Source organism: Myotis myotis, unplaced genomic scaffold (genome assembly GCF_014108235.1).
Source record: "Myotis myotis isolate mMyoMyo1 unplaced genomic scaffold, mMyoMyo1.p scaffold_m19_p_19, whole genome shotgun sequence".
Lineage (NCBI taxonomy): Eukaryota > Metazoa > Chordata > Mammalia > Chiroptera > Vespertilionidae > Myotis > Myotis myotis.
Window position 1 is genome coordinate 18,192,707 of NW_023416323.1, and position 15,746 is coordinate 18,208,452.

General features: G+C 48.0%; 1 protein-coding gene across 7 annotated transcripts in view; it reads right to left on the reverse strand.

The window, feature by feature from the left end:
* LOC118674016 (malonyl-CoA decarboxylase, mitochondrial) overlaps positions 1-8,024 on the reverse strand; it is a 55,215-nt gene extending 47,191 nt beyond the window's left edge. For 2 of the 7 annotated variants that reach the window (XM_036345151.1, XM_036345147.1), the window contains exons 1-2: positions 7,425-8,016; positions 298-410 (exon numbers count right to left, since the gene is read on the reverse strand). In XM_036345151.1, the coding sequence (XP_036201044.1) occupies positions 298-410; positions 7,425-7,964 (653 nt within the window). In that variant the 5' untranslated portion in view covers positions 7,965-8,016. Of the gene's footprint in view, positions 1-297; positions 411-7,424 lie in introns of all 7 variants that reach the window. The other 5 variants (XM_036345153.1, XM_036345149.1, XM_036345152.1 and 2 more) reach the window with 3 other exon arrangements.
* Between the last annotated feature and the right edge of the window lie 7,722 nt (positions 8,025-15,746).

Genomic DNA, 15,746 nt, shown 5'->3' on the forward strand with positions numbered 1-15,746 from the left:
TGTTGGAATTATGTTCAATATTGTTAATTTAGAGGTTTTTATCCCAGGGAGAAATTTTAACGATGAGATAGATGCTGTTTAGATTAATGCAGTGAATTCATACAGCTCTGACAATGGGATCTGGAGAAAAGGGGGTCCGTGTGCTTTAAATACGAGGGCATAAATGAGACCCTGCATGTCACCTGCGGGGACAGCCACCTTTGTGTTTGGGTTTTATAGGGTTGGAACAAAATATACATGTGAATGGAGACTGGCTTTCAGCTAAGATATAAGAAACGTGACAAGCTGAATACTTACTCACTGATTTTCTGAAGCACTTCACATGGCGAATGCCAGGTCACCCGTTCGAGGTTTAGGAATCCCGAAGAAAACCACTCCGTGAGCATGCCTTTCAGCACACCATTCATTTCCTGAAAAGGAGAGGAGAAAGTGTCAGCTTTCCCAAGCCCATCTCTGCACTGTCACCAGTCCAGTGAACTAAAACACGAAACACAAGCTCAAAGGAGATTGCAAGATGCTTCTCTAAACGGCCTTTTCTGAGACAGCGCTACTGCCCTCCGACCTCAACCAAGTCACACCGAATGCAGCGCTTCACTTCAATCTGTAAGATACCTGAACGGGAGCAGTCAACTTGAATTAACTTTCCCAAATCAAGTAATATGCTCCCATTGGTTCCATAGTGAGCACAACTACAGCCAGTGAGCGGGACAGTGAGTGGTGTGCCGTAAGGGAGGCACTAACGCAGGCAGCACTGAGCTCCAGCCCCATGCCCTCAGGAAGTTTCTGATAAGCCAAAGCATCATTCCTCATTTCCTAGGAGAAGCAGGCACTGGGTCCAGGTACCGTATTTCATCAATTCTAAGATGCGCATTTTCATACTTTAACATCTCTCAGGTCAGGATGCATCTTTCAAGAGGGCAGGGCACAATTTAACTGACAGCATTTCCCCCCCTTAATGGGACATAAAATAATATTGTATCTGACAATCAATGCATTCAGATTTGATGAAATTATTCTAATTTTACTTCACTTGCTTATATGCAATCTATTTCTGAAAACTGAGTCAACTTTACTACTGAAGATAATTTTCACTGAAACCTCCCAAGCAAGATTGGAACAAGAGGTGCGTAAGGAAAGGACAGGCGCAGACCCGTCTCAGATTAGCCGCTGTGACCACACTGAACCTGTAACAGCAGGGGGCTTCTATAGCCAGAGTGGTGGGGGAGGGGGTAAATCTAGGACGAACTGGGGGAGACACAGAGTCAGACTCAAACTGAACTTAAAGAGCTTTTGAATAGCTAGGGCTGTCCACAGATGTCCTCCTAGGAGTGTGAATCTCCCCATGGAAGTGACCAAGCACAGGGTCGACAATGTGATGGAGCTGTTTTAAAAAGGATTTAAGCGCCCTGGTTGGGTGGCTCAATTGGTTAGAGTGTCATCCCATACACCAGGGGTCCTCAAACTACGGCCCACGGGCCACATGCAAATACAAATATTGTATTTGTTCCCGTTTTGTTTTTTTACTTCAAAATAAGATATGTGCAGTGTGCAAAGGAATTTGTTCATAGTTTTTTTAAAAACTATAGTCTGGCCCTCCAACGGTCTGAGGGACAGTGAACTGGCCCCCCGTTTAAAAAGTTTGCGGACCCCTGCCATACACCAAAGGTTGCAGGTTCAATCCCAGGTCAGGGCGCATATAGGAAGCAATCAATTAATGTTTAAATCTCTCTCTCTCTCTCCTCTCTCTCTCATTTCCTCTCTCTCAAAAAATCAAGAAACATATTCTCAGGTGAGAATTAAAAAAAAAAAAAAAGCATTTAGCCCAGCCGGCATGGCTCAGTGGTTGAGCATCGACCTATGAACCAGGAGGTCATGGTTCAACTCCTGGTTGGGGCATATGCCTGGGTTTTGGGCTTGATCCCCAGTGTGGGGTGTGCAGGAGGCAGCCAATCAATGATTTTCTCTCATCATTGATATTTCTATTTCTCTCTTTCCCTTCCTCTCTGAAAATAAAAATATATATATTTAAAAAAATAAAAAAGGATTTAAGCATCTGATAGGCAGTTGGACCAGATTATCTTTGCAATTCCTTTTAACTACTGATTAATTCCACAATCTAGTCTCCATTACTTGGCTCCAAGCTCTGAAAAGGCACAGATCATTTCCAATTCATTCCTCTAGTTCCCAAAGCATTCAGCGGGGCCGCCCATGTGGAAGATGGCTAACAGATTGATATCAAATGAAAAAGAGAAGAAAAACTGAGAATTGGGGATTAAGAAGTAGAAGGAAGGGAGGATATGAGATGTCATTTGCTAGGCAATACAGAATGGCTCCTTATGAAACTGTATTTACTGCATTTGGCTTCAATGGTTCTTAATCTTCCTGGGGTCCTCCCATCCCCTTACGCATGTGATAAAAACCAGAGCCACTTCCCCAGAAAAATGCACACACATTAATTACATTTTGCATACTATTTCCTGGAGTTCATAGACCTTTTGAAACGCAACTATGGATCATCCCCAGGGGTTCATGGACCCCAGGTTAGGAACTCTGCACTAAATGGTTAGAAATGGATTAGTCCAGTTCCATGTATCTCTATTACGTTCATAAGAGAAAAAGCTGGATCTAGTTTCAGTATTAATTCAGAAATAATTATTAAAGAAATGATTTGGCTGATGAAAGCTCCTCGTCTAAAAGTCTCTTCATTCTATTTTGGGCTATTGACAGCTATAAAATGTGACACTGGTCACAAGAACTGGGAATCTGGGTTAAAGGTTACATGTCTCCACTTAGTTCTGACAGTACAAGAAGCTGTTCAGGCTGGGATGAGCCACCCCTGCAGCAAGGCGATCACAGAAAAAGCAGGAGGGAAGAAATCACTGCTGCAGAAATCTGCTCATTTATCCTGCAATCCTGTATCCACAATCCAAGACTGAGAAATACAGCTCCCGGGACCACTGTGGCGATGCCAGTCAGCGTTAGGTCTGTCTTTTCTGGACTGCCAATTCTACTTATCCCGGGTGACTGTTCAGAAGGCCAGCCAACTCTTTCAGCAGAGAAAAAGCAGTCTCCCAACTGCCCTCTGAAGTCTTTGGCTATAAAGGTCTCCTCATTTTTGATGTGAAGAAGAGTTACTTTTCATTGCTCAGAAGCCCTGACGGAAGGGAGCTGAAAGCTATGGGGAAGGGTCATAGTGCTGAAGTTACAACATTTTAGGTACAATTCCAACTCACGCAGCTGCTACACTCCAGGTGGCTGGGGCCCACTTCCCTATCTACAAATAAGGCTTTTTAAAAGCCTAGCTAAGCACAGAATTTAGTAGAACCAACAAGGACCACTATACTAACTTAAAGCAGGACAAGCCACCAAAAAATGTGGTACGACAGTGCCTACCAGGGCTGGGCATTGCAATGGTGAGGATGCTAAGCGTGTCTGACACACGCTTATATTCCACCTAGGCACACCTCTCATTTCACCATAGTTTCTATGTTTAAATCCCCATCAATAAACCCTTTCATTTTCTAAATGCCAACTTCCCTCTAGTGCCCACAGATTGCTGAACAGCATTCAGACCTTCTGCTATAATGGGGTTCAGTTCAGTTTCATTGGGGATTTAATCTCAGAAATCTAACTCTTCAACCCAAATGGGCCTTTGGGAACGTTCCTGGGGAAAAACAAAAAGCCTAGAAACCAACACAGAAACCACATAGCACCCTCCCCTCCACATAACCCTTCCCCACCATGTTCCACACACACACACACACACCCCTCCAAGCAGGACTGGGCACACACTACAAATTCACAGGGCATTTTGTTCAGGAGGCATCCGTGTATTGGATCTGCTATGTCAGAAAACAACAGAGATCTTTGACTTTGCCAGGTTGTAAAAACCTTCTTCAACGTAGCACTTGTATCTTCTCAGCAGAGACTTGACACTTACTCTGAACTTATCAAAAAGGATTAAGATCCTCGTGGGAGAGAAAAGAAACCTGTCTGACTTAAACTGTCCGAGAGACAGACCCACGTGGCCTCATGTCTTTAATCTTCATCCTGGGCGACACTTGAAATCCAAGTGTCAGTCTTCTGGATTCTTCCCACATTTCCAATAATCACAACCTTTGGACAGAGCAGAGGTCTTAACAAACCTGCCCTCATTTGTAAACCGTACTTTTAGCAAAGCCTCATTTGTAAACCGTACTTTTAGCAAAGCCCCACCATATCCCTCAGGGCACTGCTTAGGAGAGAAGCAGGCTGATACCAACCACCAGCTGAATTTCTCACCTCAGTGCAGAACCAGCCGGCCCAGGGAGTTAAGTGGCTTGGCTAAAGGCACATAAAATCGTGCCTCTAACCAGTGCATGGCAAAGACAGGATTGGGAACCTGCCTCTTGTCTCCCCACCCAGTGCTTCTTCCACTATACTGTCTGGCCAAAGACACTGAGAATCAGCACCCTGTCTGGCCTCACATAGCTAGTTATTCTAAAGACTCCAGTAAACGAGGACCCATGCCAGCCACACAGTGGACCAATCCATTCCAGGGCAAATGCTCAGGGTAAATCCATTCCAGGGTAAAAGCCCACACGTAAACCAGCGTGTGTTCACTTGACTTTACCTAGCAAGCCCTAAGGTCAGCAGGGGCCAGGCAGGTAGCATACCTGTGTGACAGGGTGTCTGCTGTGTGCACACAGGAAGGGGGGCTGACATGGGGAGCAACTGTGGAGGAGTTCCGCACTCCCCAGTGTCACAGGCTCCTGGGGGTCTGGGACTCCTGCCCTACCGCACCACATGCCAATCATCTGGTGGTTTCTAACACTGAGTCCCTAAAAGCAAGAAGGTCTAGCTCTATCCCTTCTTTAACTTGAATGCAAAATCCAGAACGAGAGCGAAGGGAATCAAGATGGACACTAAGTGACTCTGGTGATAGATTACAATTTCAGATCCCAGATGACAATTTTTATAGATTAAAAAAATCTGAATGATTTCAATGATAGGGATTTAAAAAAATGTTTATGTAACTATGTAGAGCAAAGAAGGGAATCACCAGGTTTAGCCACTAACAGACATACTAGATATAAGGACAGGATATTCAGGTAGAGAAATGGCGGAGGCATGATAGAAACTAGAAAAGGTTTCTGCACCCAATGTGTCCACCAGGTGCAGAGGCAAAGGTCAGGCTATCATTATTTATCCTTTGTTCAAGAAATATCTTTGTGCCCAGCTGGTGTGGTTCAGTGGTCAGGGCACATGCCCGGGTTGTGGGCTTGATCCCGTGTGGAGCGTGCAGGAGGCAGCCCATCAATGATTCTCTCATCATTGATGTTTCTATCTCTCTCCCTCTCTGAAATCAGTAGAAATATGTATATATTTTCAAAAAATATATTTTTGCTATAGGTACACATTTCCCCCTCACCTGCGTGGACAGCTTGGTTAAATAAATAAAGAAAGCCTGAACATCTGAGGACCTGGTGCTCAAAGCCCTGGATTTCCCTGGGCAATCTCCTCTCTTCCAAATCAAGTCTCAACGTCACAGCTTTCAGCTGCCACTATGTTCCTTCTCCACTGCAGGGTAACTAAGCATTTTCCCATGTGGGCAAGAGCAAGGGGACGCATTGAGTAATGTGTCAGAGAATCAGAGGATTAGAACGGGATGAAGCATTAGAAACCTCCCAGGGCCAACACACGCTGAAATCTGCCAAGGGCAGCCTGAATGTCTGATGTCTCTCTCCGCTGTACAGAAACCCTCCCAAGCCCTCTGGGCTTCCTTCCAGGAGCAGAACCCTGTGAGTGCAGCAATCTGACATCAAGACAAATGGCAATGATTAGTGTGCTGACTTTGTCTTACGGCGGGGCACCCAGGAGTCTATCTCAATGCTTCATTCATCATTTTGCTATGCAAGAAGTTTAAGACAAGGTTTCCAGTTTTCAAGGAGCTGATCATCTAGTTGGGAGCAGAGGAAGTAACACATTTCCAACACTAAATTCTGTGGTTGATGTATACCATCCAAGTGAGGGGTGCAATAATCTCAGGAAGCTTAAAACTGGGTGAGACCACTTTGAGCTGGAGTGGCTAGAAAAGCTGAGTGAATGAGCTAAGGGTGGAGGCAGTTCATATGCTACCAGGCCTCCCAAGCCGGCATCACACAGGGATGCGGGTTCAGGAACTTTCCATCCAAGAATCAGCATGGCTGGAGAGGAGCGAGGAATGGAGCGTCAAGATGGAAACGTTGTCCAGGATGGTTTGTTGTGCATCATAAATGCCAAAGGAAAGACACTAAATGCGATCCTCCTGGGATGTGAAGCTCGATGACTTTTCAACAATGGAATAAAGGCTGACTCTGGTTTTAGAGAAAGATGGGCACTGGGATTGCTGGTAAGACAGACGCTTGCACCAAGTATTAGTCACAACTAGAGAACCCTGAAGCCCTGATCAGTGAAATTAAACAAACCTACCAATGAACTGATTGTTTTACCCGCCCCCCACTTTAGAGAAACGGCAAACTCTGAGAGAACAACCCATTTCAGATCCAGTTAAAAATGCTCAACTCCAAGAGTCGCTGCGTAGTGATGAAGTACACAACTGCGGAGCCACTGAGGCTGGCCCTCACCAGCTCTGTTCTCCGGGCACTGCACCCGGCCTCCCCTACGGCACAGTTCCCCACGGCGTGCTGAGGAGGAAATGAGCAAATGTGTGAACAGCACCCTTCCCATTCCAGGACAGGAACTCCTGGACCAGCTGACCTGGGAGTCTGGAGCAAGCCTCACACAAGATAAATACTAGACAGCCACATGTCCAAGGGTGGATGGACGATTTCATTCTGAGACAGGTGACATTCTACCTAAGTCTCCACACTCCTGTGCAGTAAGAACCAAGTTCCAGTAGGCACCCGGACTCTAGACCGCGGGGACCTCGGGTCCTAGTCATCTCTGTGTATTTCACAGGACTTCTTAGGACCGACGGCTTACACATAATGGGTTGCACAATCAACTGTGCTGACACAATCCAGGTTTTTAGAAAGGCTTTTTGGTGCTCAGTTGGGTACCCGTTCCAAGTATACCACACAGATGAAACCTCTCAGCTACAACAGTTAAGTCTTTGTGAAGCATACTAATCATGAAGGAGGCATGCCAGTCTCTTAAAACTAGGCGATGGCCTTATCTAACAAGCTGTGCACAGTAAGGACTGGAGCCAGACATGACTAGAGGGAGCTAAGATTCTGAAAGCCTGGGAAGGAAAGGGACAGGGTTTGGAGACTCATCATGGGATGTGCAAGACTCCAGGCAGGGGAAGCGCAGTGTCTGGGGCTGGAGGAGCAGTGAGGACTACAGAGGGGCTGCCATGGGCCCACGGACCTGGATGCAATGGAGGGCGCGACCGGGCTGTCCCCGGCGCCAGGGGGTCAGGGCGGCCCTGGCGGGGGCCTTACCCGGACGTGCGGCCCCTCCACCAGCTTGAGGGCCTGCGCCTCGATCAGGTCGGCCCGCAGCTGCACCAGGAAGCGCACGCCGCCGTCCAGCTTGCTGATGTGGTGGAAGAGGCCGCGGTAGCGCGGCACCAGGGCGTAGCGCAGCCGGTCCTCGGCCTGCAGCAGCACGGCCGCCTCCCGCGGCTGCTCGCGCAGCTGGAGCACGCCGGCGCTCTGCTCGGCCACCTGGCCGTGGTCCACGCCGAAGCCCTGCGCCAGGCGGCCCAGCAGCTCGGCGCGCTCGGCCACCTCCGTCAGGCCGCCGTAGAAGCTCACGAAGTCCGCGCACTGGCCCTCGGCGGGCGCCGGCGACTTCTCCCGCAGCTCGTAGACCGGCGTCGCGGGCACGGCGCGGCGCAGCAGCTCGTCCATGGCCCGGTCCAGGGCGCCCGACACCGTCGGCCGGCTCGACAGCCGGGGACCGGGCGGCCGCTGCGGCCGCGGGGGTAACCGCAGCGGGAGGAGTCGCCGCACCGCCAGACCTGGCCCGAGGCCTCGCATGGCGCCGGGGGGCAGCTGCCTAGGTGACGCCGCCGCCACTGATGCCGTGTTCCGGCTTCCGACTTCCGGCGCGCGCCGGCCCTATTGGCCGAGGCCCAGGGACGGGCGGGGCGGCGGCCTATCGGAGGGCGCGGCGTCGGGGCGCGGAGGCGGGGCGGGGCGCGGCCCGAGGCCAAGTGCGACGAAAGGTCCCGGCCCGGAGGCGGGGCTGGCGGCCGCTTCGGGCCTCTGCTCCCCCGACCTGCGGCCAGTCGCCCGACGTCCCCGTCCCCGCCCCTCCCTGCTCTTCCCCGTCCGCGCCAGCACCTTCCTTTCTCTAGAGCCGAACTCGCCCACCGCAGGTGCATCGGAATCACCCGCGGAACGTGTTAGCCTGCGGATTCCTGTTCGCGCGTCCCAGGGATGCTGGTTCAGTGTGGCGGGGGAGGAGCGGGGAATCTGCATGTCTCCCATGTTTCGCGGTGGGGGTCCTCTGACAGGGTAGCCTGGACGCCCTCATTTCGCCGTCAGGGTCTGATTATACAAGTGACTCCCAGAGCTGCAGCCCTTCTCTCTGAGCTCGGAACCCAGGCCCTGGCTGCCCCTGGCGAGCTGTTCATGGGTGCGGCCAATGGGGCTCTCCTGAGCGCCCGGTTCCCAACCTGTTCCTCCCTCCTTAGTATTCGCTCGCTCGTTCGTTCATTCGTTCGTTCGCTCGTTCGTTCGTTCATTCGTTCATTCATTCATTCATAGAGTGTTTATTACCCACTTGGTATGTGCTAGGTCCTACATTAGGTACGGTGATAAAATAATGAACCAGACAGACCTGATAATGCCCCATGGAGTTTACAGTCTAATGAAGGAGACAGATGATAACATAAAACTAAACATTGTGATAAGTTATATAACGGAAATAAACGTCAGAAGCAGCGTGGGCCAGCGTGGACTTCCCACTGTGAACAGGGTCACCGGGAAGGCCTCTCTGAACATGTGACATTTAAATGTAGGAACTGGCAATAATAATAACAGTGTTTAGAAAGGGGAGTAAGTGTTGGTGAGGATGTTGAGAAAATGGAATTCTCGTGCACCGTTGGTGGGAATGTAAAGTGGTGTGGTCATTCTGGAAATCGTTTCGGCCTCAAAAAGTTAAACACAGAGTTAGTTACCTTATGGCCCAGCAATTCCACTCCCAGATACGCAAGGAACTGTAAACATAAATTCACAGAAAACCTGTTCATGAATTTTCATAGCAACATTATTGATAATAGCCAAGAAACAGAAACAACCCAAATGTCAATGAACTGATGAATGGGATGAACCAAAAGCTGCATATCTAGACAATGGAATATTATCAGCCATAAAAAGGAATGAAGTACTAATACACATTACAACATGGATGAACCATGAAAACATTATGCCAAGTAAAAGAAGCCAAGTAACAAAAGACCACATATTATATTGTTCCATTTATATGAAATATCCAGAATAGGCAAATCTATTGAGTCAGAAAATAGATTAACGGTTGCCTAGCACCTGGGGAGGGGAGAAAAGGGAGTGACTGATAATATCTATGGAGTTTCTTTTCAATGATGAAAATATTCTGGAATTAGATGAATATTGTGCATGTACTAAAGACCATTCAACTCACTTTTAAATGGCTAAAGTTGTGATTTTTGTTACGTAAATTTTATCTTTAAAAAAAAAAAAAGCCTGCCCCAGGGAGATTAGCATCTAGAGAGAATCTGTAGAGAGAATCTGATCAGTCCAGTGTGGATCAGGTATCCAGGCTGGGATACAGGGTTAGATGGACCAAGCAGGAGGCTGGGAGGGAGTCATCCTTTTGGGTGGGGACTTAATGTTCAGAGGAGAGGGGTATGGGCTGGGCCACTGTCCCAAGAAATGTCTACTTTATTATTATTTTTAAATATATTTTTTATTGATTTCAGAGAGGAAGGGAGAGGGAGAGAGAGATAGAAACATCAGTGATGAGAGAGAACCATTGATTGGCTGCCTCGTGCACACGCCCTACTGGGGACCAAGCTGCAACACAGGCACATGCCTTAGACTGGAATCAACCCGGGACTCCTCAGTCTGCAAGCCGACGCTCCATCCACTGAGCTAAACTGGCTAGGGCAAGAAATGTCTACTTTATGAAAAAATAGTGTTAAAGAAAATCCTGGAGGAAAAAAATCACCCATAATTCTAGCATCTTAATTATGGCAGTTTTTATTTCTGCAAATCCTTCCAGTATTTGCTTACAGGCCAACATACTTTTTCTAGTTGTAATCACTGTCTGTGCTGTTTACTTCCTGTAGTTTTCACTTCTCATCCTATCACATATCATTCTCATGTTTCCAAATCATCTTCATAATCATCAGTTTTAATGGCTGGCTGACATTCAATTGAGTTGCTGTACCATAATCTCTCTCTCTTAATCCCTTTGCCATGTCTGGATATTTATACAGCTTCTACTTTCTTTGGTTGGAAAAGCATTTAAATAGTCATTCTGTAGGGAATACTTCCATGCATGCTGACTCTCATGCTGACTTTTTCTTTACTGGAGTTGCCCAAATTGCTTAAAAAGACCAACTAGGATAAATTTCCCCATGAAATGTCAAACTAACAAGAAACCTAGCACAAAAAGAGACTCATGAACTCACTGAACTAGCTGGGAATGCAGCTGCAATTCCTGGGACTCCCCCCCCCCCGGCCCAGGGAAGTCTCTGTTCTCACTGGTGTGTTTATGCCTCTCTCCCCACCAATAATTCAATAAAGTCATCTCTGCTATGAATATACAATACTAATGCAGATTTATCTCTTCATTTGGGTTGTTTTTGCTGTTACAGTGCTACTCTGAACATAGTTATGTCTTTCAGTCCTGGGGTACACGTGCAGGGGTCCCTCTAGACCAGTTTCTCAACCTTGACACACTAGACATTTAGGGATAGATTATTCCGTGTGATGGGGGCTGTCCTGTGCATTGTGGGATGTTTAGCAGCATCCCTAGCCTCTGCCTAGATGCCAGCAGCATATCCCATTTGCAACAACCCAGCATGTCTGCAGACATTGTCAAATATCCCCTGGGGGACAAAGCAGCCTCCCACTGTTAAGAACCACTGCACTAGACCAGTGGTTCTCAAACTTCGTTGCACTTTAGAGTCACAGGGGGGAGCTTTTAAATATTCCATGCCCAGACTGCACTCGGTCCAATTAAACCGGAAGCCCTGGGGCACACTGCTGGCACTGATCCTCACATTGCCTGCACCCCGAAATCACCTGGGAGCTTTAAAACACACTGATGCCAGGGCCACAACCCAGAGGTTCTGATGTAACTGGTCTGGAGTGGGACCCAGGCATTACGGTTTTAAAAAGTGAAGCCTCGCTGAAACCGGTTTGGCTCAGTGGATAGAGCGTCGGCCTGCGGACTGAAAGGTCCCAGGTTCGATTCCGGTCAAGGGCATGTACCTGGGTTGCGGGCACATCCCCAATAGGAGATGTGCAGGAGGCAGCTGATCGATGTTTCTCTCTCATCGATGTTTCTAACTATCTCTCTCCCTTTCTCTCTGTAAAAAATCAATAAAATATATTTAAAAAAATAAATAAATAAAAAGTGAAGCCTCAGGTGAGTCTAATGTGCAGTCACAGTGCCTATGAGATTGCTGAGCCACAGGGCTGCACTTTCCTGAGTATCAGAAAACAGTTTCTAACCACGGTTTCCAATGGTGTCTTTGACTTATGTCTGCCCTCCTCCCCCATCGCTGCCCTCAGCGCTGAGCTCCATGAAGGCAGTGTCTGCCTCATTTATCTTTAGATAACTGTTGCCTAACCCAGTAGCTGGTACAGAGTAGCTGCTTAATGTATATTTGCTGTTAAATGGGTTATATTTTTGCTGCAATTTTAAAGCACCTTGTTGTTGGAGCCAGTAGGGAGAGAAGCAGAATTGAGACGACTGGACATGGAGCCAGCACCCCATGGATCTCTAACACATTCCTCAGTGTCAGGCTAAGAAAGGTGGTCAGTGTCAGCAAGTGTGAGAACTTGTAGATGTTTCATTCGGACGCCTCTGAGGACTTCCTGCTGTTGGAAGCAGAGAAGTGAGGGGGTGCCAGGAGCGAGGGGCTTTGGGTGCCGGTAGAAAGGACTCAGGACTGTGATGGGGAGCTGAATGGAGACTGGGGTGAAGGTCTCCTAGGTACCATTCCATGAATGCTGTCCTCCCAACATGTCCATGTCATAATCCCTAGAACTTGGGAATTCTGGGTCACATGGCAAAAAGGAGTTAAGGTTGCAGATGGAATTACAGTTGCTGCTGACCTTGAGATGGGGAGGTCACCCTATGTTACCAGCGGAAGAGGGAGGCCGAAGAGTTAGAATCAGAGAGAGATTTGAAGATGGAGGAAGGAGCCGCGGGCTAAGGAATGCAGGTGGCGTCTAGAAGCTGAAAAAGGCAGGGAGACAACATCTCCTCTGGAGCCTCCCGAAGGAACTGACCACGTGTGATTTTAGTCCCACTAAGTTTGTGGTCATTTGTTCCGGCAGCCATAGGACACTTACATACCTCCCAAGGTCTGCTTTGTTTGCTCCAAAAGGAAATGCGATGGGGAAAGTATGTCTTGTATCAAATTCTGGTCTTTATGAATAAGAAAAGCAAATGGCTGATATTGGGCGTGCTAGGTACCCGACATTATCCCGTGCGCTTCACATGAACTCAGTCCCTTAACCCTCACAGCAACTCTGAGAGATAGGTTCTATTTTTATCTGTATTTTTTACTGTTAAGGTAAACTGAGGCACAGAGAGGTTAAGTAATCTGTCCAAGGTTGCCCAAGCAGTCTAAGTCCACAGTCCACGTCACACGCTGCCACGCTTATTTGAGAGGAGAAAGCTTTGTTAACTGTAGAGCAAACACACTTCTGTATTGGACAGATGAGGGTTGGGATGATGGTTCTGTGAGATTCCAGGCAAGTTACTTAATCTCTCTGAGCTTTAGTCTCCTTACCAGCAACAAAACAACAACATGATACTACCTTAAAGGGTTGGCATTTTGGTGACATGAGGAAAAATATGAGAAACCATTCAATAACATATTTTCTTATTTCTTACCGTTACAATATACACTGTAAAATGGTAGATAAGTGGTTTAGAGAGAGACACTGAGTTCTTAGTTCTTGGGTTCAAATCCTAGAGCCACCACTTGCTTACTGTAACAGTAAGGCAAGTTACAATGTCTCTAGTCTTAACTTCCTCATCTGTAAAATGGGTGCAGTGGAGACAGTACCCCTTCAAAGAGCAGTTGTGGAAACTGGTTGGGACCTTGTGTGCAAAGTACTTGGCACAGTGCTGGGGACTCAAGGAACTCAGGGGACTCGGGGGGCATGGGGGGGGTGTTAGTCCTTCTGCTTGTCCCAGACAGGAGGGAGGAGCCCAGTGATGCTGGTGGGTTTGGAGGGGCAAGAAGAGACCATGTGAGAAGCAATGGCTGACAGGGACCCAGAGGGAAGGGCTGAGCAGGACAGGGGTGGGCCTGGGACCAGAAAGCCAGGCATTTCTTCGGACAGAGGGTAGGCAGCTGGAGCTTCGACCAAGCCTGCAAGGACCTTGTCTGCTTACACAGGGAGGTCATGCAAAGGGCGAGAGAAGAGTGGTACTCAGAGCCCCTCTCTGTTCCTGACCCCTGGCTTTAATCCCCTGCGGGTGCATGTGGCAGCCTCGCTCATCTGGCGCTCATATATTGCCACGTGAAAAATACCTGCATACAAAATACCATGATTCTATTTTTATTTAAAAAAAAAAAAAAAAATTCTGGAAAAAAGTTCACCAACATGTTAACAGTGGCTATTTCCGGATGGTGGTATTTCTTTTTTTTTTTTTAAACTGCCTTTTAAATATATTTTTGAGTTGCCTGAATTTTTTTATTATAATGAGCACACGTGACTTTTAATAATAAGAAAAAACATATTTTCCCCATTTCCGTTTTAGGTGGAAAAAAAGAACCTGTCTTTATCTAGCTTCGTTATCTGTGCCTCCTCCAGAAAGCTATGCTTCCTCCGTTATTAGATGTGATCCGATGCCAGGAGCATTGGAGAGCCCCTACTCCGTGCCGGCTCTGGGCCCTCCTGTGACAAAGACGAATAAAGCACGACTCCTGCCTCGGGAGAGCGCAGTGCCCGAGCCATCGCTCCTGGGTTGGTAAACGTCTCACGTCTTCTGCCCTAATATCTACAGTAAATGCAGTTCAATCTCTTGACAACTCAGTGTTCTCACCAAGACCCAAGTTATTGTGAAACGCTTTGTTGAGGATAAATTCAATTTTTATAGCATTTTCAACACGTTCCCGGGGGCTTCTGCACCACACGGGGTCACTTCCTCCCTAGACTAAGTGGCCTCAGGCTGTTAAGATGTCCTTGCGGCTCTGTAATAACAATGGTGGTGCCCCGTCTTCTGAACACTGATTACACGTTTGGAAAAGTGTTTGATCGCATTTAATTCTTAGATAACCCCAGGAAGGAGGGACTTTACTGTTTCCCCACTTCACAGATGAGAAAACTGAGGCTCAGAGAGGTTATGTAATTTGCCCAAGGTCACACAGCTAGTCAATGAAGTGCCAAGATTTGAATCCATTCTAGGCATAAGATGCTCAACCTGACACCAAACCACTTTCTTATGTGCATCACTGCAATAATACTTCCTGTTCCCCACGTTCTTCTAGCGTCTTACTGACTCCCCACCAAGGGGTAAGGCCTGACTCTCCTCCCCTTGAATCTTAGTGGGCGTATGTAGCAGCCAGGCGTTCACTTCTTAGATCCCTTTCAAGAAAGACTGTGTGTGGGTGATGGGCACACGAGGCAGTCCTTTAATGATGTTTATTGAGTTGTACACTTGAAACCTGTATGTTTTTGCCAATGTCACCTCCCAATAAATTTAATTTAAAAATAATAAATTCGATCTGAACTTAAAAAAAGAACTTAGTGTCAGCTGCAAGGAATGTGGTTAGCCGCAGTCTGCAGCTGTTGGCACCTTCAGCATGCACCTCAGCGCTCACGCCAAGGCCATGCCCTTCCCCGGCAGCCCCGCCAATGACTCAGCAGGGCAGGGGCTAAGCCTTGGCCACTTCTGTCCAACATGGGCGTCCTTTAATGGACAATCTTTGCTCCAAAACATGAGGATGAGCCACAAGGGTCCAATCTGCTTTGCCATCTGAGGCTCCTCCTGCCTGCCCCGCCCTTCCTTCACAGGGGCCAGATCCACGCTATGGTCTCGAGGCTTTTCCTGCCCCATCCTGCTTCCTCCACCCTCCTTTCCCAGGCATTACCCCCGATAAACCTCTTGTACTCCTAACTCCATCTCGGCATCTGCTTGCCAGGGACTCGCCTGACACAGCTATTGCTGTATGATCCACATCTTTCACCAGCGTGCATGCTCTTGAAGCCTTCGGCTGCCACGTAAGCAGGTAAAAAGCCCGAGGCCACCATGTTGTGAGAAGCCCATGTGGAGAGGCCCTCGGCCTACACAGAGGGATACATAAGGTCAACCAGCAGCTCAGCCACCATTTACTCCAATCCCCTGCTGTTTCACTTCTAGCCATCGCGGGACTGAAACCACATGAGAGACCCCGAGTGGCAGCTGCCCAAATTCCTGATCCGCTGAGAGTGTGAGATGCAATATTGTTGGTTGTTTTAAGTGACGACGTTCTGGGCTGATTGGTTACTCAGCCAAGAGGTAAGTGGTGCTAGTACAACTGCCCTGTGGACAGAGGAATGTGAGCCGGAGGCCTGCCATTCTTCACAATACTAAAGCTTCTGTGC